The sequence below is a fragment of the Haplochromis burtoni genome, unplaced genomic scaffold, assembly GCF_018398535.1.
Source record: "Haplochromis burtoni strain Fernald_Lab_line unplaced genomic scaffold, NCSU_Asbu1 Contig_151, whole genome shotgun sequence".
NCBI classification, from domain to species: domain Eukaryota; kingdom Metazoa; phylum Chordata; class Actinopteri; order Cichliformes; family Cichlidae; genus Haplochromis; species Haplochromis burtoni.
Window position 1 is genome coordinate 81,971 of NW_024582512.1, and position 22,425 is coordinate 104,395.

Below are 22,425 nucleotides of genomic sequence, written 5' to 3' on the forward strand. Positions count from 1 at the left end.
AGAAGTTCAACTGTATTTTTTAGTTTTCCTACATAATAATTGTAAGAAATGTCTAAAATTACAGAAAAAAACATTTTACTGAAATTCCTATAGAAGATCATTAAACAAACTGGGACTTTACTATCATTTAATTGCTTATCTGTTATTTAATTACTAGGTCTTTAGCAATAGAAGCTGCAAACCAATTTAAAATTTGATATTGGACGTTGGCTGCCTTATGTTTCATTCTCTGTCAAGATGATCCCACACTGCTTCAATATTGTTGAGGTCCAGGCTCTGGAGAGGCCAATCTATTACTGATAGTTTCTATCCAGGTATGCTTTTTATTGTCTGTGTGTTTAGGATCATTGTCATGCTGAAAAATGAAAGCAGTTTCAAGTCAGATGCTTTAAAGATGGAGGATCTTTATGTTTCTTTATGTCACGCCATAATGTCAGACTCAAGGTTATGGACAATAATTGGTAAGTTTCTCTAAGAGTTTCAGCACATAGTGGTTTAGAAACATAAGCTGTCAGTCCTCTCTAAAGCAGTACTGCTTATGGCTGAGTCTGAGTATCCAGTGACATCTCCAGTAGTCAACACCATCAACGCACAGCCATAGCCGCCAATCATCCAACACAGCAATAAGTGTCTGTGCGTGCTGTTTCCTAAAAAAACAACAGAGAAAAACGACATGCCTTTTTCATCTGACAGAAAGCAAAGAGGACAGCAAGGACGACGTCTAAACTCGCCAGACTATGACAGCCATCCTGACAAATTAAACCCTGCTCAGTATTAGTACATTGTGTCAATTGTGGTAGAATTAATGCATTAATTCAGGCTTAAAGTACTGTTTTATGGTATTATTTTCCCTTGAAAATGCAGACAGAGGTGTCAGAAATCTGAATGGGATGCTCCATTTGCATGCCAGCTCCCATTAACATGATAAAACCTTAATACAATGAAACAACTGTCTTCTATAAAGACTTGTTTTACAATGACTGCTCAGAAGTAGAGGAGGATGTACGTGATTAAAAATTAACTGAAGCAGAAACACCACAGTTTGAAACCTGGCTTTGTGCACGCTCGCTTATGTACACACTAATCTGGAAAACTAATAAGACTCAATATAATACCAGAGTCATCTGTATGCTAGGTGCAGACTCATACACTGTGGGGTAATAAATGACCTTGGACTGCTGACAACTTTTTGGGATGGCCTGTATTGTATTTCAGCTGGTAACAAGAAACGACGATATGCTCACAAATCAGATTAATTGGACAGGACTCATTCCTCTCCCCCTGACAGAGGACATCAGTGCCTGTTTATAGATGACAACATTGCTGGTGAAGATTTAACAAGGCCAGCAAACAGCTAAAGCCAACACAACATCAAATATCAGCTCTACATTTAGAGTAGCTATTTTATTCGAATGCCACAACCACACGGGATCTAAACCCAGATTGTATGGTTGGTAAACTGTGTGATAATTCTAGCATATTTTGACAAATATAAGACTGACTGGTCTGCAGTTTTATTTCTTCATTTGAGCAAAATAGGTCCATTTTAATTAAGCTGGTGTTTATGGGTGGTCTGCGGTTCGATCCCTGGCTGCATCACAAAGTATCCTAGGGCAAGATACCAAAGCCAGATTTGCTCCTGATGCATTCTTTGGTGTGTTAGTTTTAGATAGATGAAGAAAAAAGTGTGTGAATAGGTGATTGAGACATGTTGTGCAAAGCACAAGCACATGTCATCACACCTCTAACTACAGTGAGGAAGCAGAAAACTATCTATTCTTCTTTACTTACTTATTTGGCTATGTTTGGCTTACTGTGTAAGATTATCAACAATCTATTGCCACAACCACATAAACAGTTTGTAACAAAATATACACACTTTATTACTTACCCCTTGGTAGTACTGGTTTGGTCCCCTTTTTTCATCATTCATGGCATGACTTCAGAAGGTACCAAACATTCATCAGAGATTTTGGTTCATGTTGACATGACGGCATCATGCAGTTGCTGCAGATTTGTCAGCTAACTGATTGGAATCTCCTGTTCTACCACATCCCAGATGTGCTCTATTGGACAACCATCAACAGCCTGAACTGCTGATACAGAATAGGATGGATTTATTCTTTCATGTTGAAATTTGGACCTTTCCATCTGAATGTCCCAGCAGAATCAAGACTCATCAGACCAGGAAACATTTTCCAATCTTCTATGGTCCAGTTCTGGTGAGCACATATGAATTGTAGCCTCAGTTTCCCATCTGGTCTTCTGTTGCTGGAGCCCATCTAGGTTCAATGTGTTGTGCATTCAGAGATGCATACCCTCATGTAACAAGTGGTTATTTGACTTACTGTTGTTGTTCTGTCAGCCTGAAACAATCTGACCATTCTCCTGTGACCTCTGGCAGTGCAGAGAGCAGCTCTAACATCTTTACAATAACACGTATAAATCCAGATCTTTATTCCTATTTGCTAACACATTTGAAACCTCAGTAATTTAATTGAAACATTACCACCTTTGACTTTTATAAAAATCATATTTCTCAGTCCATTTTCCTAATGTGAGCTCAGTAAAATCATATTTCTCAGTCCATTTTCCTAATGTGAGCTCAGTACACAGCGACCTCATGTATAAGAAAATCAAGTCCAAATATAAAGGTGCAGATTTGGTGGATTTGTCTACTGAGACTGATAGGAGAAGGCACCTAGTCCATCTGATATACACAAAATCACGACTGGCAAATGTTTTAGACAGGAAGTTTTCATTATTTTTCCTCAACACTCCAAATCAAACTCAAAAACCATGATAATCAAATGTCACGGCTCTCGGCTTCCTGCGAGAATACCCTCAGGCTTAATTATTCATTAAGAAGGCAATGATAGCAGAGTAATTGGCCACAACAAAGATGTGTGAAATTTTAACCGAAGCACATATATTTCCTGAAGCGGTGGAGGGTTTGCATTCTCCACAATCCTCACCTGAGCAAATGAGGCAGCAGAGATGAAACTAACAAGATCCACCGCTCAGGATTTTCACCTGAAAATATCCAAACATTCACACACCATCCATAAAGGAAGAGGCTGAGTGTTATGTAAAAATTAGATTACAACTGAGTGTGAATAAGTGACCACTCATTTCTTTGTCTCCTTTCCCTTCCGTCAATAAGAGCAAAATAGGAAACACAAACAGATACATGATCGATGAAACAGAGAGCAGGGGGGAAGTCAAAATAGCTGCAGAGAGATTAAAAATAAAACCACAGACAACTAGCATCTTGGATCAAACAGCTAAATCCTTTATGTATAAATGTTTTTCAAGAGCCTTATTAGCCAATATATATACCAACTAGGGGTGCAATGATGCACAAAATTCACAGTTCGGTTCGATACTTTGGTGTCACGGTTCGATATTTTTTCGATACAAAAAATGTTCATGCCTTTTTAATTTATCATTTATTAAAATTATAAATATATATTTTAACCCAAAAGTACAGTTTTTAAATGTAATGTTGCTGAAACAACAAAATAAAAAAAATAAATCTATCTGATCGAGAAATCACTCATCTTTGGAAAAGAGAGTTTATTACAGAGAAATGGCTCTCAGGAGAATCATGTGGCTGTCTAAATGACTCGGGTAAAGTTAGTAGCATGCGTGCTTGTTGTTTTTGTCTGCTTCCACTTGTCTTTGCACTAGGATGATGTCGGTGTAAATGTGCAGTCATATTCGTTGTGTTCCCACTAGTGCTGTCAGCGTTAATCTTGTTAAAATGACCTTAACGCCATAACACGGCAAATCTCCGTTAACGAGTTACCGCAGATCGCCCCGTGCGTGGGGCTGGACGGTGTCAACACGTTAACGAGCTAACTGCGCTAACACACTAGCTCCCACCAATGAGCATTGCGTGGCACATCCGACATACTGTTTTTCTTTTGTCCATGACGCGCTTACCATCAGGGTCATGCTTCACATGAAAACCAAGATAGTTCCGAACACCAGATCTGAATGAGGGTGGGGTAGGTTCAATTTCAGGTAGCGTTGAGGCAATAGCCATGTTGCAATGAGATTAGCTTCTGTCTTGCTAGCTTGCGCTGCGCTCAGTGCAGCCTAGGCGGAGTAGTCGAACGCAGATCCACTGAGCGCTCAACACGGACAGCATTGTCAGAAGGAAAGTTGATAAAATAAATTACAAATTTTGTATTGTTCGATACATATGCGTACCGAACCAAAAGCACTGTATCGAACGGTTCAATATCGATACGAGTATCATTGCACCCCTAATACCAACTACTTATTTTACTTATGATGTAGCCTGCTTTCCAGCTAGCTAACATGACTGAAGAGCTTGATTTTATTTGCCAAAGTATTTAAATTATTAATACACCCAGTGATTAAAGTGGGATATCAGAGGTAGGGAAACCCTAAGATTGGGAGTAGCAATGCAGTGTGAGGATAATAATCACTTAGAAATCCATCTATCCACTTATCCTTTTCAGGGTCATGGAGCCTATCCCTGCTGTCTTAGGGCAAGAGGCAGGATACAACCTGGACAGGTCGTCAGTCTGTCGAAGGGCTAATCACTTAGAAATGATTCAGTTAATAATTCCAGCAAATTTTCTTTGCTTACAGGCTGTGATCACGTGTCCTGTGCTACTAATATTCAATGCTATTTGTGGATCTAACGACCTGAATTCAACAAGATATAAGCAGATGAGCCATACGGCTTATTTCCCATAGCACACAAGGTACAGTTCAGCGAGTGAATCCAATATGAATTTAAACTCTAAAGAGTCAGACATTTTCACATATTTATTAAATTAAAATTCTGAAAGTCTAAAAGTTCTTGCAGATCTCCAGATATGCTACTCTGCAGAAACAGCTTTCATCAAAGCAGTAGTTGACAGTAGATTCCTGTAAAGGAATTCCTGTAGGGATCTACTGTGGTGGAATATTTTTTATTACATACTAAATTTGCTGCATTTACTGCTGTTGAATTTATGAATTCTGTTTTCTAACAGGCTCCAGAGGCTCTAGAGTGAAGTCGGGGTGGAACACTTTTCCACCTTCACCCTACCACTTATCCCTTTGACATCTGAAGCTAAGTCATATGAATATTTAGTCTCAGAGATAAACTTATCAAAAGAAGCCAAGTTCAGTCTTGTTTGTGAGTTCACAAGATCAGGTGCCAGGAAGTTTATGAGGTTGTAAAAATACTGTCACACTGCCCCTCTTAGGCATATTCTCTGACAGACACACAGAGTTCCATCCCTGATTCACACATCAACAACCATTAAAGTCCAAGACAGCACCCATCAGCAGTCCCTGTGACATTCTATTTTGGTGCTTGGTGCCATTTGTTTACAGTCTTATACGCAGGCTAGAAAAAGGAGGGGGATAAAGTGTGAAGCAGATTGCATAATGCTGGCGTTTGTTACCTCCAGCAGCTCCCGGTATGCTACCGGCTTTCCAACTTTTCATGCCTGCTTCTTTGCAATCTGCAGCTGCAGAGCCAAGCTCCCCACTGCCGTCGTCACTAAAGGTGTTAATTTATCGCCTAGATCTAAGTTATAAACACTCCAAATGATATATGTGAGACCTCCAGTTCAACTAGTGCACATTGCACATATCATACACTGAGGCGAAGGCAGAAAATAGCTCATCCCTGACACAGATAACAATGCACCCATCATTTTGAGGCACGTTCTCTGAGGGAGAAGATGAGCGATAGAACCGGCGCCAAAGTGCGTACAAGCTACGAAGAGCTTTCCATGCATCTCGAGGGAAAAGGCTTGTTTAAGTGTCTGACAGATAGGCTGTTTTCACAAGACATAATTAGCTAGCAGAAACAGGTTTATTTTCATCTTTAAAACTCTCAGAACCTCCCAAGAGGACACAAAGAGAAGTCTCATTATATCAACATCATGGGCCTCTTTTATCTCTTTCTCAATTCCAACTCGAGACACTGAAGAGGATATTGACATGTAAGGCTTTTTTTGTGTTATTTTATAGATACTGCCTTCAAACTCAAGCGATATAAGAGTTAAAGGAGCAAAATACTAATAAGTTTTAGGTTTTAAGCTTTAATTCATTTTGTGGCTTCTCAATACTTTAATAGCTTTAAAAGTAACAGTGATTCCTTTCTCGTTGAAATTGGTGGAAGGAAGATATTGATGGGAGTGAGCAAGGTCACACACACTCAGAGGGTAAGGTGATGCTTTTACCTATCAAAGTTCACAGTTACCTAAAACAGAGAAGCAGCAGTTTCTCTCACTGGACTTCAAGTTGAGCAACAACACTTTTGCTTAACGATTATAATGGCTTACTTTAATGACTATCTTCTATCATCTTACTGTTTTGACTCCTCTTACTGTGCAAACATAATTAATCTGTAGCATCGTCATGATCACAGGGCGGTCTGCTCCCTTCTGTTTTTCTTTCCATCCCCGTTTCATCTTATTCCTCCTAAAACATAATCATAAAAGGTCCCAGTATGCAAAATACTGAATGTGACAACCAGGATGAAGTTTTTTCACATCATAAACAGTTGGCATTTCAAACCACAATATCATATTGAGACTTTATCACTTTAGCCCTGTGCTCCTGTAAAGTTCCTTTTAACCTTTATTCTATTTTATATTGTCTTTTTTTAAATAAATAAAGATGCAAAATAACGGAAAGACACGCAGATATTCTTCTGTTGATATCTTTATATTGAAATTCATGAAGTATACACAGTGCATTCTACACTATTACAATTTGCACACGTTGATAATGTTTTTGTCGTTGGATGATAAAGCTACGTTTTGGCATTTAATTAACCAAACAGCAGTCTGACTGAAAAGCTTAGAGCCAAAAAAAAAGAGCCCCAAATAAACAAACGAACATTAAAACACTGTTGTGAATCAAACTGTAGCACGGCAGCAGGTGGGTGGGTACAAGTAGGCATCATTAGTTATAGTTACAGAGTAGAAAATCATAAACAAAAACTCAATATTTAGGTTTTTTGTTTTTTTTTAATGTTTCTTATTTACAACCCAGTGCCTTTAGAGGGATGGCCCTTAGTTTCTTTCAACTTCATGCGGACTCCTCCTCTGACATCACTAGAATACAAGCCAATCAGATTACACCTTTCATATCAGAATTTATACAATTTACAGTAAGTTCGAAAAATTGCGCTTTTTCTCATTTTTTTTTCAGTCTTGCAGTAAATTATGAATAGAAACTAGAATATTGATGAGCTCCCTTTTGAGTTGGCTAAATATGAAAACACACAAGCACTTTTTTACATCAACCCCCACAGACGGATTATCCTGATCCACACTCCTGAGCTGCTCACAGGTGTCTTCACATGTGTGGCCTTTCTGTCCCTGCGTTCGCAGGAGTGTCGGTCGCCACCTTAATGTTTAAGTCTCCTCAGCACTGTGATCTGATTGAGCACGTCGAATGCTCCGAGGCACGGATTCATCGATCTGTTGGGGGGTGGGGTTAGCGGGGCTTTTGCTCTGCGTTGGAAGCCAGTGAAGCAATCTAATCCCTCGATGCTACCTCTGACTGGATACAGGACTTAATAGCATAGAGACACACAACAACGCAAACTTTAACTTGTTGCATCATCAAACACCCAGGTCTTGTGATGTCATGCGTTATCTGGTTATTCCCCGCTCTCGTCTGTGTCCTTCATGCTGGTGTTTTGGACTGACCTCTCGTTGACAGAGCACGGTTTTGCTGCTAACTGCATATCTTCTTTCAGATCTCATGTTATTATAACCTTCTGTGCAGGTGGAGATGAGGGACTACTTTTAACTAGCTTTTTTAAAAAATATATATATTTACACACACATGTGTGTCTGCATTTTAGTTCAGTGTTTTTTAACAACCAAAAGTGTGACTGAAATGTGCCTGGCGTGCTGCACAACCAAGGATTAAATGGGACCTTGGTCAAAAGGTCAAAGATTGCAGTGCAGCTGGAGGCGTGGGTAGAGGGAGGCGGGGCTTAAAGGTGGGCTTCAGTGCAGTAGGAAATCAAACTTTCTGTCTGTGTGTGTTTTCCGATTCAGACTTCCTCTAAGCAGTGCATAAGCTTTCTGGCAAACGATGCATCGCTGTGGGTTTCAGCCATCCTCGCACTCTCACAGTACGCTTGTGCGGCACACACAGAGGTTTGCGTGGTTTTGAGCTTTTCTTTGCGCCAAGTGACCCAAACCAAACAAACCCTGCGTGTGAAATTTGACACGAGGAAAGGTTAAGCTGTCGGTTAACATTACAGCAGCTTTTATCATAAATTACATAATTATACCAACCACTTTTTACCAACCTTCAGATCAAGGCTTTGTCATCAAACCTCTTGTTAGCATCGTTCATATACACGCTTGAACATTGAAGCAGACTAGACAAACAGCTTGCATGCAGGCGTACACTCACAACCTTAGTGCTTTTTCTTTCCCTAGGGCTTACGCACACTTTCCAGCTCTTTCTTTTGAACACACACAGTTTTGCACATTATTTTAGTCAAATATCTATCCACTCAAACATCACCTCACAGTCGAAAACAAAGCAAATTAACATGCGCTCTTACATTCACACATACGTTTCCCCTTTACGCAAGCATATTTGACAAGGTACAAGAAAAAAGCAAAACAAAACAGACAACAACAAAAGGTATTGTTCAACGTAAATTAGAAAATGCTCCGTTTCAAAAAGGCATCTATTAGCTCTCGTACCTAAAACAAAACATTTACAGGGACTGGTAGTTTTGTGCCAGTAGTTTAGAAGGGAAGTGCACACAGAGCGGCAAGGAAGGACGGAGTGTTTTCTTCTCTATCCCGTAAGGACAAAGACATTTCAGGTGTCCTTACCTTCCTTCTGTGGGTCTTTAATATCAGCAGTACAAAGACAGAAATAATTATGCTGTTTTTTTATTATTTTCATTTTTAAACACTTGTCTTTATGTGACTGCTGGAAGCACACTGTCTCAGAGAGTGCTACTGCTGTAATTCATTCATCTCATGTTTGCAACCCCTTCTCATCAGTTGGCTGCAGTCATTCGGGATTTGTGCTGGGCAGATTAGATCAGGAATGAGGGAAACACGACGATATTGTTGTTAGGAGGAACACAGCCTGTAGCAAAGTGATCCTGGGATTTAACGGCTAATGTTCATGTCAAAGTTATGGCCCGGTGGGTTACGTTAGAGGTCCGGAGGTTTCGGCGTGATGAGTTGCGCCGATCTCCAGACATAATCCGGTCGAAACTGGGTGGATAGGGAATGTTAGGTTAGGTGGTCTCCTTGCCCTGGGTCCCAGTGACGGTTTTGATGGAGCTGAGTGTGCGGTTGAACCAGGTCTTCTTGGCGGCCTGCACCTCATTGAGAGCCAGACCCAGGTGGTGCTCCAGATCCTGGATGAAAGAGAGCAAGAAATTACAGCCCAAACAGGCAATATATCTTATTTACTGCTTTTGCTTTGCAGCTTTGAGTGCACATAAAACCCTCAACTTTCCTCATCATCACTCCAAGTAATCTCCACACAGAGCGCTTTGTTGCAGTCACTTTAATGCATTTTTCTCCCTTAAGCCTCTATTTAGAAACTAGACCTCAATTTTTTCACTCTGCTCACACGGGTTTTTAAAAAAAACACTTAACACAGCAATGTTTAAAAGCTCCCCGCTATAATAACAATGCTTCTTTTCTGATTCCATTACATGCTAACGTTGATTCAGAGCCTGTGATCACAGCACTGTCCTCAATTAGTAAATTAAATCGAGCTGTCGCATAAAGCTGCAGGTTTCTTCAACTATCTTCTTAAAAGAAAATGTTCTGCTTTCATTTGTTGGGCCTGTGCTGCAGGTTACTGCTGCTGCGCCTGTTCAGGGGTGATAAAGTAATTAGAGCAGAAATGTGGCCTCCTTTTTTTCTCCTTTCAACACGGATGACACAATGTTTTACTTTCAACTTTAAGAAACATCCCATGTCAGAATAATGAATGACTCACACTCTGACCTCTGGACCCTACCTGGATTTTGCACTCGGCCTCCACCAGCTGCAGTTTGGTCTGAGCTAGTTCCAGCTCCATCTCCCTCAGCTGGTTTTTCAGAGCCTCCTTCTCTTCATCGGTCTCCTCGGCTCCCCCGGCAGATGCTGTGGTCACAGCGGCCCGTACCCGTCCCTCCTTGTTGAAAAGACTGCTGCATTTCTCGCAGCCTTCAACTTTCGCCTACATATGAGGGGGAGGAAGAAACAAACAGAAGAGGTAAGAGGACACTTTAAGCCTGAGCAAGGTTAGAGAAGAAAGAGAGACGGAGTGAGAAAAGGAAAACTTAAAATGGAACAGGAGAATGCCCCAAATGTTTTTCCCCTCACCAAACAACTGTTGTCTCAATTGAATGCAGATATTTATAGCTACCCAGCTGTCTTCTCGCTGTAAAGTTTTCATAATGATCACCACTTAGGCTGCGTCCAAAAACCCCCATAGACTCATGTGTTAAAACAGATTTATAGCCTGGTGCTAAAAACAAAACAAAAAGAAAGATTTCTCTCTCACTCTTCTCATTTCTAAATAACTCATCAGGCCTGGAAGTCTGCTTCACCTTAGAGTCTGCTTCACCTTAAAGTCTGCTTCACCTCAGTGAATTGAATATCTCACCTGTGTAAAGTGTTGCTATCTAATGTAATTATCTGAGAAAATACATGCTGTGCTGTGTCACTGATTGTGATGTTCAGCCAGTCAAAAAGTGTGTGTATTAGTTTGTTACTTAGGATCGAATTGTTAGCCTAGGTTGACAGTGCGAGCTGATAACTCCACCTTCTCCTAAATCCAAAACAAACAAACAAAAAAAGATGCTGACAGGTATGAAATTAAAGTCACCGCAAGAATCATAGTGTCAAAGGTCGAAGGGTTTTTGTCCGTTTTTGACCCATAAATCATGAAAGTGACCTTGAAGACTTTGTTGAATATGATCCTAATTTTAATGGATTGTTAACATGACCTCGCTCTACACCCCTACAGAGTTTTATCAGAATTCATTCAAAACTTTTTGAGCTATTTGTTAAATCCCATGTTTTTGCAGAAGGCATATGAAGTCTGTTTGAGCAGATGAGGTAAGTAAAAGCATTATTTACTTTCAGTTGCTCTTTCTAAGTTTGGCTCAGGATAACCAGACTAGTAGGGCGACTCCTCTGAGATTATTCTAGACAGATCAGTGCCTGAGTTGGCACCAACACGTAGGACTGTCGACAGGACTTTACATTCAGGGTTGCTTGCCACAGTAACAACAGCCGACTGAGGCAGCCGGTGAAGACGCTTACTAAAAATGAATATTTTATGAGAATATTTAATTTGGACTAAATGTGGCCAGTTTTAAGCTGAATAGTAATTATATGTAAAGCTTCCAGTCTCATTGTTGCAGAAGTGGCCTTAATGAAGCAGCAGAGTGCTTGAGCTGCAATTGGTGCTCTTGTCACTTCAAATTCAGTTTTAGTGAGTCGCTGTCAGTGTGTTTATTTAAATATCTAAAAAAAAAAAATGCATCTGTGAGCAGCTACAGCAGCTGCTGACAGTTAGGAGAATTTCTGCACCATTAGTAGTATAGAAAAAAACTGCACAGATTTACCTCCACACAGGCAGAGAGGTCCTGCTGCAACCTTTACATGACTTGACCTTGGTGCACTAAACATTTTGTGAGCTTCCTGCCAAAACTGCCCTTTTCTTACATCGCCTACTGTTTGAACTAATACTTCACGGGCCACAGGTAAAACTGCCATGGCCTCCTCGGTCATGCTCCTCACTCTTCCCCCCAAAAGATCTGATTTTAAACATTACATTTAACTACAGGTTTTACTTTAACCTGTAGGTTCAGTCAAACTTTCTTGTTCATGTAATCTTTGACTCAAAGCTTTCCAGACAGAGCTAAGAACCACTCTCTAGACAGCCGGTTATCTCTAGACTAAGTAGGCCCTCTGTGCTGGGATGCCAGAGTAACAAGAGTTGATGCTCATTTTTAATATAATTGGTCAAAAAGGCTCACTGGCTTCTTTTGCATGTATTGGGGGATGGGGGTTCATGTCATAGATTTTACGGTAAATGATCCGTCCATCGGCCTCTCAATGCGGTGAAGTCGTCCCGTATCCTTAGCAGAAAACAGCTCTTAAGCATGTTTCCACCTCCATGCTTGACTATGCAGAGGGTGTTCTTTGGGTCTGAGTCAGCATTTCTTGGCCTGTACATGTGTCTTCCTGAGCACGGGGACCTTGTGGGTGCTGAAAAACTTCACACCATTACTGCATGGTGTGCTACCAGTGGAGGTGCCTCTTGGCGACTGTGCTCCTAACTGCCTTCAGATCATTAACAAGCTCCTTCCATGTACTTTTGGGCTGCTCCAAGACTTTTCTCATGATCTTCCTCCTCCCATGAGCCAAAATCTTGCATTGACCTCTACATCTATAACAACTGGTTATTTTATATTTCACAACACCAACTTCTTGGTGATGGTCTTGAAGTCCATTCAGCCAATCTTGCCCCTGATGTCTTTTGATAGCTCTTTGGTCTTGCACATGGAGGTGGAGAGGTTGCAATGGAAGAAACTGATTCTATCGACAGGTATATGCTTAACAACATAAGTTCAGATCAGGAGTATCTACAATTGATTGATAATCTGTGGGATCTAGAATTGTGGCTGGGTTGTAGGGGATCAAATACTTATTTCACTCACTGAAGAGCAAATCAATGTATATGAGGCTGTGTCTCAGATGTTAAAACAGGTTATCTGTTCATCAGAAGTGTCTTTAAGCAATGAACTGAATCCTGCTGACAGAGGAGCACATTACATGGCAGCTCATGGAGTAATGAGAGGTAAAAATTGTAATACACTTTGTAAACTCATAAAGTGACAAAGTTAATACTGGCGTCATGGTTACATCATTTGGGTTGGTGTAAAACTCACCCTGATTTTCTCGAGTTCTCCTCGCGTAGCCGTCTGTTGTTTCTCTAGTCGTTCGCTCAGCTGGGAGCAGATCTGCAGAAAACAAAAACAGCTTGGTTTGTTCACCCACTTGTAGACAGAGCTCGTCAATTAAACCAGAGGAACGCTTTTCAATTAAAATGAATACTCAATACCAATAATCTGTACTTCAAGTCAAGCTTTTTCCGGTCTCTGGTGCTTCAACACAGCTCTAACAAGCCACAAAAAGCCTGCTTAGTTTTTCGGCCAACAACAATCAAAGATTCAAATCATTAATTTACCTAAGCACCCAGCCACTGGGCTGTTGTAAAACAAAAAAACTAATAGTAAAACAAAGTATACACAGGAAAACAGGAGGGAAAAAACTCCTTTTCAGAAAAAGTTCGATGAATATTTATGAATGAAAACTGTTCATCCCCATAATATGGTAAAAACACAATACAGACAGAGTAATAAGAATAACATCAGCACTCAGAGAGCACCACTCCCCCCGTAGGGCAAGGGCTATACTGAAACTGTGATGTTTTATAATGTTTTTATTATAACATGCGCATGTTTTATTATCCTAGGATGACGTCAGTCAGTTATGGCATCATTGTGACCTTGTAAGGTGTTGAATTGAGGTGGTGTACAACTCTCTCCATCGCTTTTCGTATGACATATTTTTTGATATGGTTTCTTCTTCTGACCTTTTTATCGCTAACAATGAAGGTCAAGGTCAAGTGCTCATGCCCCCCAAGGTCTAGGATATTGTTGAGAAGTTTGAAGATGAAAACAAATTGTGGGTAATATACAATTTTTACTGGTTTTCACAACTGGTGTGTCTTAAATCACCTCAAGGTGTTGTTGGCATCTACTGTCAATCAAAATTTGAAAATGATATATTGAAAACTGCTAACAAATAGACAGACAGGTGTGTTTCCCCTACTGTGTTTATAGGTTAATAAGTCTGTATGGACTTTATCCTCTTAGCTTTAAGTGCATTAGTGGTGTCATAGGCCTTGTGTATATTCAAATCTCCTTTTCCCCCTTCTCCTTCAAACAGCTACAAGCATCCTGAGAGTCAAACAAACACCCACAAACTTTTCCTGTAGCTTGCAGACGGACAGAGAAATCAGAGTGCAACGAGTTATCCTATAAGGCCGTCTATAGACAGTCCATCTATCTCGACATCTACTTTTGCTCTTATTCTCTGTGTTACATACATTATATTGGTGACCCTCATCTCTCTTTTTTTTTTACTATACTTATCATGCAGCTATCTTTCCATCCTGTCACATTCTCCCTCATATTGGCCGTTACTATACCCAGCTCCGTCACTACTGACCTCTTATCTCTTCTTTTTTGATCTTTTGTCTGTAGTCCTGCAGTTTTAATCTCCCTGCGTCCTTTTTAACTAGTCGGAGCATCTGTTTCTTTTTTGCTTTTTTCTTACCCGAGCTGCTGAGCCTTAAGCCATTCAAGTCTTCAGTCAGTTTTTGTCCCCATTTCGGCAGCAGGGATTTTACTCTCCTTCAGTTTTTTTCTATAATTAGAAGGATGACTCTAACAGGGACATAGTGAGGAGGACAATATGTTCTGATGGGATTTCAAGCCTGTGAAAGATGGGGGTACTTGTCAATCTTAGGGCAAGGAATCGTTATCGCTGCACCATCTGCAAGCAAGCTGTAAATGATTATTTTGCTCATTTAAATTCAGGATGACCACGGTAGTCATTTTCTCCATCCTTGTTATGAGTTTCTTTTCTATACCACTGTTTCACAGTAATAATGGATTTTGCACTCGTTGCTGAAGGCTCAAGACCCAGAGGGCATTTTAAAAAAAAGGTTTTTATATTCAATTTATTCCTACAAAACAATCTCAGCCTTATTTATTTTAAATATTTTCACTTAATAATTTATCCGGCCCCACGGTAACTTCACTGCCTGAGGCACTTTTTGCTTTCTTTCTATTGAATATTGCATGCAAACAGTATACTTATACTTACAATGCAGAAACTACAAGAACATGCAGTCTTAATTACTTCATCATATTTCCACAAGGAGCAGATAATTGTGCTGATGCACCCAAATTAACAAAAATATGTTGTCCAGAATGAAAATATCTTATTAAAACCATTAAAAGTAAATCAGATCAAATTTATTTATTTAGTCAAAACTGACCGAAAACACCGACAAGGAAAACAATCAGAATTAGAAAAGAGAAAACAACGCAATGCTAACAGAACCCAAGAGACACGAGCGCTGGCACGTGCTGCTTCACCTGGCTAGCACCCAGCTAGCCTGCATCTATCTACAAAAGCTCCAATCCTAGAACGGGGATTGCAATGCACCACTTGACACCGTTTTTAGCTCCACCGTTAACAGACTTGTCTTTGTCCTCATGTGCTCGAGGAGCAATTAGCACACAAAGCTTTTTTTGGCTATATTTCCACAGGAAAATAAATAAATAAATAAAACCCCCAAAGAAACTCTTGGCATTCTCACACATTGAAAAAGCAAATTGCTACGTGAATAATCATTCGCATTATCTATGTTGTAAACAACCCAGGCTATTTTAGGGAATTCCTCAACTTGTCAATCCCAGCGGATTGAATGTTCCCCCCTCCCCCTCCACACACTTTGTTCATTTTCCCCCTCTCTCCATCAATCACCCGCTTCCTTCCTGTCACACTTCAGTCTGCTCAACACAGCTCTCAACCGCAAGCTAGCAACCCATAATACACACAAAAACCATCAAATCCGGTCTCCTCTCCTCGGTGGCACATTCGATAACCGGTTTTCACACTTGCCGTCAAAGCCAGTCGACGGTTATTATTTTTAGACTCAGGTGAAGTTGAGGTCTGTTCCTAAATTAGTCTTCTTTCTATTTCTGTTTCCCTCCACAGAGAGGAATAGGAGGTGGATTGTTGCATAATGTCCCCGCGCTGATGGTAATAGCACTTGATCTGGGTGAGTTTATATTTAAGCACGAAGTGACAGGATGAGATCTGAGAGGAATTCAGACAGACGGAACTTTAAATATGCTTGCAGGCTAAGCCATCAAAAGCTCCGGGTTCAGTTAAGGAACAGCTCTGCTTCAGAAAATAGATAAATGAAGGAAAACAGAGCGCTCTTAAAGAGTATATTATTTTTAAATATTTATGAGTGGTCCTGCCACGGTAATGGCTCGATCGAAGCTTAGATATGAAAAGACGGGCTAAGTAAGGAAAGATAAGTGGTGTAAAGCGTCTCAAAAGCTCACTTTCAAGGGAATCAGAGCTCCACATAATCTAATTCACAATTCAGTCACACACACAAAAACATAACTATAATCCAAAAACAAAAATACCATGATGGTGTTTCTGGTGAAGCTACTTGAGCTGAGTAAAAAGCAGAACTTATCAACAATGACAGCCAAGCGTACGAAAAAAGTCAACAAGAAACGAGTGGATTTAATTAGCATTATGCTTCGAGATATAAATGAACTAAAAAGTGACAAACATTCAAGCACTGGCTCAAAGTTATGTGAAGACTGCCAACTGCTGGCAGCTTATGCTCTCTGAATTTTTATCCCAACCTTCTGAATTATTCTTTCTGGGTCACTGTGAGACTTCAGTGGATTTCAGCCCGAAACCATTTCAGCAATAAATGCTTTGGTCAATTTTCTGACACTTTTTCCATTCCTTGGTTTTTGATAAGATTAGACAATATTGCATATTGATAGATATATACTGTAGTCATTTTGGTTGGAATTATAGAAATGAAGAAACAGAAGCTGGCGACACCGCCTCTGCTGGATTGTGTGTAAAAGGTGAATTTGCATTTTTAAAATTCAGCGTACTATGAACAATGAAACAACTCTGGATGACTTGAATTCAATGTGAAAAGTCTGTCCCTGCCAGAGTAACATACATACAACATGCTCCCACTATATGTGCTTATGATGTTCCCATTTTTATCCTATTCTAAACTCTCACATTATTTCATTAATTAAATGTCCTATTACCTCACTCATTGCTTATTTTTGTATTTCCCTTCAGGTACACAGTCACCAGCCACTTTTTTGGTATACCTGTTATACTGCTTTTAAAAAAATGTAACCAGCCAATCACATGGCAATAACTCAGTGCATTTAGACATGGTCAAGACAATCTGCTGAAGTTCAAACCGAGGACTGGAATGGGAAAGAAATGTGATTTAAGTGACTCTGAATGATACATGGTTGTTGGTGCCACACAGGTTGGTCTGAGCATGTCAGAAACTTCTGATCTACTGGAATTTTCCCAGACAACCATCTCCAGGTTTTTCAGAGAATGGTCTAAAAAAGAGAAATTACCCAGTGAGCAGCAGTTTTCTAGACCAATTTGCCTTGCTGATGTCAGAACTGCCAGACTACTTTCAGCTGATAGGAATGCAACAGTAACTCAGATAACCACTTGTTACAACCAAGGTACACACATAACATATCTGAATGCACATCACATTGTACCTTTAGGCTAATGGACTAAAGCAACAGCAGACCACACCAGGTGCCACCCCTGTCAGCTAAGAACAGGAAACTGAGGCATTTGCTAAGGCTCACCAAAACTAGACAACACATTAGAAGAAAAACATTGCCCAGTCTGATGAGTCTCCATTTCTGCTGCAACATTCGGATTCACAGTTTGGCATAAACAACTTAAAAAGAGGGATCCATTCTTCCTTGGATCAACAGTTCAGGCTGGTGCTGGTGGTGTAATGGTAAAGAGGATATTTTCTTGGCACCCATTAGTGCCAAATGATGCTGATTTGGGCCACCACAGCCTATCAGAGAATTCCATCAAATAACACACCATATCTGTTATTTTGGACATGACATATACTCAAATGGCCTACACAGCCACCAGATTTCAATCCAATAATGTACCTTTGGGATGTGGTGTAAGGGGTGATTCATATTATGGACATGCAGCTGAGAAATCTGCAGCAACTCTGTAATGTTATCGTGCCAATATGGATCAAAATCTCTGAGGACTGTTTCCAGCAACTATACAATGACGAATTACATTAGCTCGGAAGAGAAATGAGGGTCCAAGAGGAACTAATAATATGTACCTATAATAATAAATAAAGGCCGGTGAGTGTATATGCATTATGATCCACCTGTCTGTGAGGGTGGGGAGTAAAGATGTGGTTTTGAAGCTTGAACTAAATGGAAAACACAAACTAAAATAAGTTTGTTTTTCCAAAATAAGCTTCAAGAGAACTGTGATAAAAACTGTTGTGTGACAGTTTCCACTTTTTTACTTACATCACATATATGAAAGTGGAAACACTATTATTAGACCTGCTAATGTAACTATTCAGTTGCACACAGTAAACTGAAAAGTGAAAGTAGGCATATAGTAGGCACACAGTACATACCTGCTTATATTCTCCAATAATGGACCCGTTCTTCTTAATTTCTGATTCAGACTTATCGAGCTCTCGTCTGCACATCTCCTTCAGCTGTAGATAAAACACAGAGATACAGTTAGGCTGTTACACGGCAGAGGCCAAGGACAGAAGTGGTGCCCCAGAGACTGTGTGACTGCCATGAAATGTAAAGGAGACATGGAAAGGTATTGGCAGACACTAAGTTCAGGGCAATGTCATGGCCTCTATGCAACCTCTGCTCGAGCACATGAATCAGTCACAGTTACACAAACTCAACAACACCACAGACACTTGGAGGACCACGTGAAACATGCACAGGATCAGAGGGCAGCAGGGTCTGTGCCCTCCATCAAAGAGAATCTTTACTTGAACTTGAGAAAATAACCATCAAAGACTGACAACCTTTGATATCTGAGGTTTGACTATACAGGAATGCAGTTTTAAAATAAATGAGATTCTGTATCTTTTTCTCTCTCACTGGAACAGTTATTGCATTTCTGTAGCAACAGATACATGATCTGGACAGAGAAACCATTGTTTTCTTCTAACCATTATTAAACATGAGCAGTACTGAAATAAGAATTTACAGCTCAAAACGTTACAAAATCCTAAATCATTTCTACTTCTATCCAACTCCCGATAGGTGCATACTACTATCAGCCTGCACATGTAATTCAGCTAGTAAGGAGTTTGACATATCAACTCATTTTGAATTTCTGTGTGAAAAAGAAAAAAGAACCACAGTGAAATGCAAATATTGGCCAAGTTACAATAAGGGTCTGTCTGCTGCAAATAGCTCTACTTCAAATTTGATTAAGGGCAACTGCAAGCTTAGCACAACCACTGGTGGCCTATTAAGGAGGAAGAGATGCCAGCGCTGCAGCATTAAAACAGCAACAACTAGCTTTTTTGTTTGGCTCATGTTGTCACTACATTATCAGGTGGATATGTATGGCCAGTGAAAGTAGTTAGATGAGTTACAGGATTCTCTCTGGAATAAAGTAAGATAATGGATTACCTTTGGACATTATAGTATCATGTGAAACTTAAATTTCCATAGGGTTCTGTGCAGCCATGAAAAATTAAGTACACAACATGATTCAGTAGTTTGTAGAGCAACACTGAGGAGCAATAATAACTTGAAGTAATAATTTTCTGTATGACTTTATCAGTCTTTCATATTGTTGTGGAGAAATACACTCTTCTTTATAATGGTCCTTTAGTTCATTGAGGTTTGTGGGCATTCATTCGGCTCTCTTTAAAATGTTAAAATAGACTTTGACTGGGCCATTGCAACAAACTTGACTATTTTCTTTTCCATTCTGATGCAGATTTGCTGTTGTGCTTGGGATCATTATCCTGTTGTATGATCCAATCCAGCCAAACTGTAGTCTCACATTTGACTCTAAAATACTTTAGTATACAGACGACTTCATAGTCGACTTAACGAGTGCAAGGTACGCAGGTCCTGTAAATGTCAAAACAAACCCAAATCATCACGCCTCTGCCACTGTGCTTGACAGCTGGTATGAGGTGCTTGTGCAGATATGTTTGTATACAGCGTTTGGTTTTTGCCAAAGTGCCACTGTGCATTATAGCCAACTAGCTCCACTGTGCTCTCATCTGTCCAAAGGGTACTGGTCTAGAAATCTTGTGGTTTGTTCAGAGGCAACTTTGTAAATCTAATCGAACCTAAAGTCTAAGATGTACTTCTTGGGTTTCTGTAGTGTATTGGATCATTAAACAGTCTAACCTTGCTGGGACTTCCACTAATGGGAAATTGTCAAAACCTCAGCTTTTTTTTACAGAGATGGCTAGATTTGTAGATCATCAGTTAATCAAGTGCATTTGATGAGCAACACCTGGTTGCTAATTACTCTCTTAATTCCTATGGAATAGTATATTTTGTTTTTTACTGTATGTAGGTCATCAACATATTAATGTAGGTATCATTAATAATCGAATTGCTTGTAACACCTTCAGAATGTAGCAATAGCAAGCACCCATCCGTTTTCTTTCTTCCACTTACTGTATCTAACTTTGGGTTGTGACTGGGCTGGAGCCTATCCCAGCTGCCATACGCCGAAAGGCAAGGTACACCCTGAACAGGTCGCCTGTCTCTGACAGGACTAACAGAGAGACAGACAATCATACAAACTCACATCCACACCTCTGGCCAATTTAGAATCACCAATTAACTTAACCCTGTTCATGTTTTTGGAATGTAGGAGGAAGTCAGCATATCCGGAGAGAACCCACACAAACACAGGGAGAACATTAAACTCCACACATGAAGTCTCAAGCGAGCCAGTGGTTTTATTTTTCTTAAAATATTTCTGTAATTGAAAATATGTGGAGTTGTATGTATGTGGAAATGTGTCTCATGCAGAGAAACTGGCTGAGAAGCAAATATACAGCCAGAAAAACATGTACAAAAAGATGGCTGTGCTTAACATTTCCCAAGTCTGATGTAAGGCTTCAGGTATGACAGGGGTATATTCATCACATAACGGCTGTTTTGTAAAGACTTGAAGGTCAGAAAAAAATCTGGTCTCATGCTCACTATGAGCTGTGCTTCTAGCTCAGGAAAGTATAAAATGCGGTCTTGTTTCAAAGACAAGCAGTTCCACACAGGCTGTCATACCCTGCAAACGACAGAGACAAACAGAACTTCACTGATTGAGAGTAAATCAGCCGATGCAATATTTATTGTGAATCCTGGACCTGTCCACAATAAAAACTGCTCAGTCATAGCAGGTCACCTTAATATTTCGACTTCTGTTTCAGCAGTTGCTTCCTGTAACCCTGTGTTTCTTATGACATTTTGAGGAAAAACAAACACATTAGGCATCAGCAGGAAACTTTTTTCCCCTGGCTCCGTTTCACTCTAGATGAGAGCGCGTTACATGCTCTAACCTGTGCAGACTCTTCCTCCAGCCGCCTCTTCTCATCCTCCGACTCAATCAGCTTCTGTTTGGTCAGCAGCAACTCTTTATTTAGGGCGTCCGCTTTCTCCTCGGCCTGACACACACATGCACAGACACACAAAAGACACCATAACCCAGTGCTCAGTAGGTCAATGAAAGTCAGAGTCGCCCTACTTTCTTCCTAGTTTTCTCTCTCTTTTCAAGGAATTGGGGAAAAAAAGTTTCTATTCAAAAACACTTGCGCTTTCATCTTTGCTATAACCTTTTTTAGATGTTCTAACAGAAGTGACAAATGACAGTTTAACAGCCTCACCCAATCATACACAAATATTCTTCTTCGGCTTACATTGTCAAGGTCTTTGCGCAGGGCTATCTTGCTGCTAACTAGTTCATGTGCCAAGTCATCATTTTCTTGCTCCAGACGCATGTTGGCCTCTTGCAAACGCCGATTCTCCCGCTAGATGGTGAATGTAAGAGAAAAAAAAGCAGTGTTTAGAAAGAAGAAAAGAGAAAAACAACCACAAATCAACACAAAAATGTTAAGAATGAAATAATCAAAACGTTTAAGACAGACGACACTGAACACGGAGAAGTGACGATCCACCAAAGAGGAAGGAAAGCGCTGAGATAGCTGAGCAAGGAAATGGAGTTAAGTTTGATTGTGCAAACATGTCTTACTGGTTCAGCAGTTTCCAGAGCGATGCAACAACACACATATGAAACCGAGAGTATAAAAGTTCACTCTGATCAGCTGAAAACGTAGCCGCAAAGTAAGAGATGTCTGTAATGTTTAACAAGACATAACCGGTTTGTACATCATTAACAGCAATCTACAGCTGTAGTGGGAATAAAGTTGGAGCACTTAGCACAATTTCTAACACCTCTCCTTCTATTTCTAGGTCAACGTTTCCATCTTTGTTAAAACATTTCATGTCTGTGTCACTTTTCTTCTTTTTAAGCCGTCTGATCCTGATCCATTTGTACATGGATTTACATATCCTTGTATTAAAGTGTGGACTACACAACTCCAGCTTTTATTATCACTACTATGACTCAAACTGGCGTGAACATTTGACTTTAGCGTAGAGCGGATGAATCCCTCTTACATGGCAAAAATAGAAACACCCCAAGATCAAAACACTTCTTTGGACACGCA

General features: G+C 40.1%; 1 protein-coding gene across 2 annotated transcripts in view; it reads right to left on the reverse strand.

The window, feature by feature from the left end:
- Positions 1 to 6,686: 6,686 nt before the first annotated feature.
- Positions 6,687 to 22,425, reverse strand: part of LOC102293409 (rab GTPase-activating protein 1) — an 83,418-nt gene continuing 67,679 nt past the window's right edge. For both annotated transcript variants that reach the window (XM_005931842.3, XM_005931841.3), the window contains 6 exons: positions 21,616 to 21,726; positions 21,259 to 21,363; positions 18,331 to 18,414; positions 12,929 to 13,000; positions 10,003 to 10,203; positions 6,687 to 9,388 (listed from right to left, as the gene is read on the reverse strand). In XM_005931842.3, the coding sequence (XP_005931904.1) occupies positions 9,266 to 9,388; positions 10,003 to 10,203; positions 12,929 to 13,000; positions 18,331 to 18,414; positions 21,259 to 21,363; positions 21,616 to 21,726 (696 nt within the window). In that variant the 3' untranslated portion in view covers positions 6,687 to 9,265. The remainder of the gene's footprint in view (positions 9,389 to 10,002; positions 10,204 to 12,928; positions 13,001 to 18,330; positions 18,415 to 21,258; positions 21,364 to 21,615; positions 21,727 to 22,425) is intronic.